The sequence below is a fragment of the Equus quagga genome, chromosome 17 (genome assembly GCF_021613505.1).
Source record: "Equus quagga isolate Etosha38 chromosome 17, UCLA_HA_Equagga_1.0, whole genome shotgun sequence".
NCBI classification, from domain to species: Eukaryota; Metazoa; Chordata; class Mammalia; order Perissodactyla; family Equidae; genus Equus; species Equus quagga.
Window position 1 is genome coordinate 12,822,901 of NC_060283.1, and position 1,893 is coordinate 12,824,793.

Below are 1,893 nucleotides of genomic sequence, written 5' to 3' on the forward strand. Positions count from 1 at the left end.
TTTCCACAGTTTCCAAGGAGTTAGGAATGGAGCTTCAGACAAAACTCAAATTACTGACTCCCAGTTGCTCTCTGCTCTATTCGATGGATTCTTTTCTGGTCAATGAAGTATATAACATACAGATTTTAAATAGTGCCAAGAGATTACCATAGGCCGACTTCCTCCGAGAAGACTTTGCCCAGCAGGTGGCTAGGACGTTATTGGTATTAACTGTTTATACGACCTTCTAGAAAACATCCATTCAAATAATGACAAACAAAATCTAACTGATCACAAGATTGCTTCTTTCCTTTATGAAGGATGCAGTTCTATGGCTGTAGGAAGGAACAACACAATTGTGACAAAATTCATCCTCCTGGGATTTTCAGACCATCCTCAAATGAAAATTTTCTATTTTGTGTTGTTCCTGGGGATTTACCTCCTGACCCTAGCCTGGAACATGAGCCTCATCATCCTTATCAGGATGGACTCCCACCTACACACACCCATGTACTTCTTTCTCAGTAACCTGTCCTTCTTAGATATCTGCTATGTATCCTCCACAACTCCCAAGATGCTCTCTGGCATCATCACAGAGAAGAAAACCATTTCCTTCATTGGGTTTGCCACGCAGTACTTTGTCTTCTGTGGAATGGGGCTGACTGAATGCTTTCTTTTGGCAGCTATGGCATATGATCGGTATGCTGCAATCTGCAACCCGTTGCTCTACACAGCTGTCATATCCCATACACTTTGTTTAAAGATGGTGGCTGGGGCCTATGTGGGTGGATTCCTTAGTTCTTTGATTGAAACATACTCTGTCTATCAGCATGATTTCTGTGGGCCCAACCTAATCAACCACTTCTTTTGTGACCTTCCTCCAGTCCTGGTTCTGTCATGCTCTGATACCTTCACCAGCCAAGTGGTGAACTTCATTGTGGGTGTTGTTGTTGGAATGGTATCTGTCCTTGTGATCCTCATCTCTTATGGTTACATCGTTACTGCTGTCGTGAAGATCAGTTCAGCAAGAGGTAGGACCAAGGCCTTCAGCACCTGTGGCTCTCACCTGACTGCTGTGACCCTCTTCTATGGTTCTGGTCTCTTCATGTACATGAGACCTAGTTCCAGCTACTCCTTAAACCGGGACAAGGTGGTGTCAGTGTTCTATGCTCTGGTGATCCCTATGGTGAATCCCATCATCTACAGTCTTAGAAATAAGGAGATTAAAAGTGCTGTAAGGAAAGCTATGGAAAGGAAACATGTTCTTTCTCATGAGCACTCATTTTTCTGACCCCGAGGTAATGTTTACAATAAAGCTGTGAGTTGGGTCAATTATGCTGACTTTCATGTAGTTCTGGACTAGTTGATTGACACAATGATTTTTGTTTACCAGGATTTGTGTAGATTCAGCTTATAAATGCTCAATTTAGGAAAAAGCTTCACCATGACAAAGACTGAGCAATCTGAAACATCAAAATAGAGGTGTTGTCTGTAGGAGGAAAACTAAAAAAATGTTAGTCCAGCATTCAGGGTGACAATTCTAAAGGTAGGATAGGAATATATAGCATAATAACCTGAGGACAGGGACATTTTTTCTAAAAACAATTGCCTTTCCATCTTACGAGGTTCTAACATGTTTCCCTTAGGGCAGATGAGCACTGCAAGTCAGACACCCTTCCCTATTGAGAATCATGACTATCGTGAGCCACTGTGACTGGTGGGGGTATAGTCCTGACTCTTTAGATGTATTAAGGCAGGAAAGAGATTGAAAACTTTTGTTTAGGGCCTTAATGACTGAACAAATGGGCTGACCTCATGGCTAATTCAATCAATGATACAAAAATTGGTCACTGAAATGATTTGAAGAAAACCAGGGAATTGTCACTTCAGTCTAAAGTAACACCTTTCTAAGCA

The 1,893-nt window shown here is 41.8% G+C and overlaps 1 protein-coding gene across 1 annotated transcript; it reads left to right on the forward strand.

Annotated features, from left to right (window-relative positions):
- The first annotated feature begins 310 nt into the window (after positions 1-310).
- Positions 311-1,270, forward strand: LOC124228351 (olfactory receptor 5A2). Its single transcript, XM_046642789.1, has one exon. It carries the CDS (start codon positions 311-313, stop codon positions 1,268-1,270), a length of 960 nt encoding a protein of 319 aa, XP_046498745.1.
- Positions 1,271-1,893: the final 623 nt, after the last annotated feature.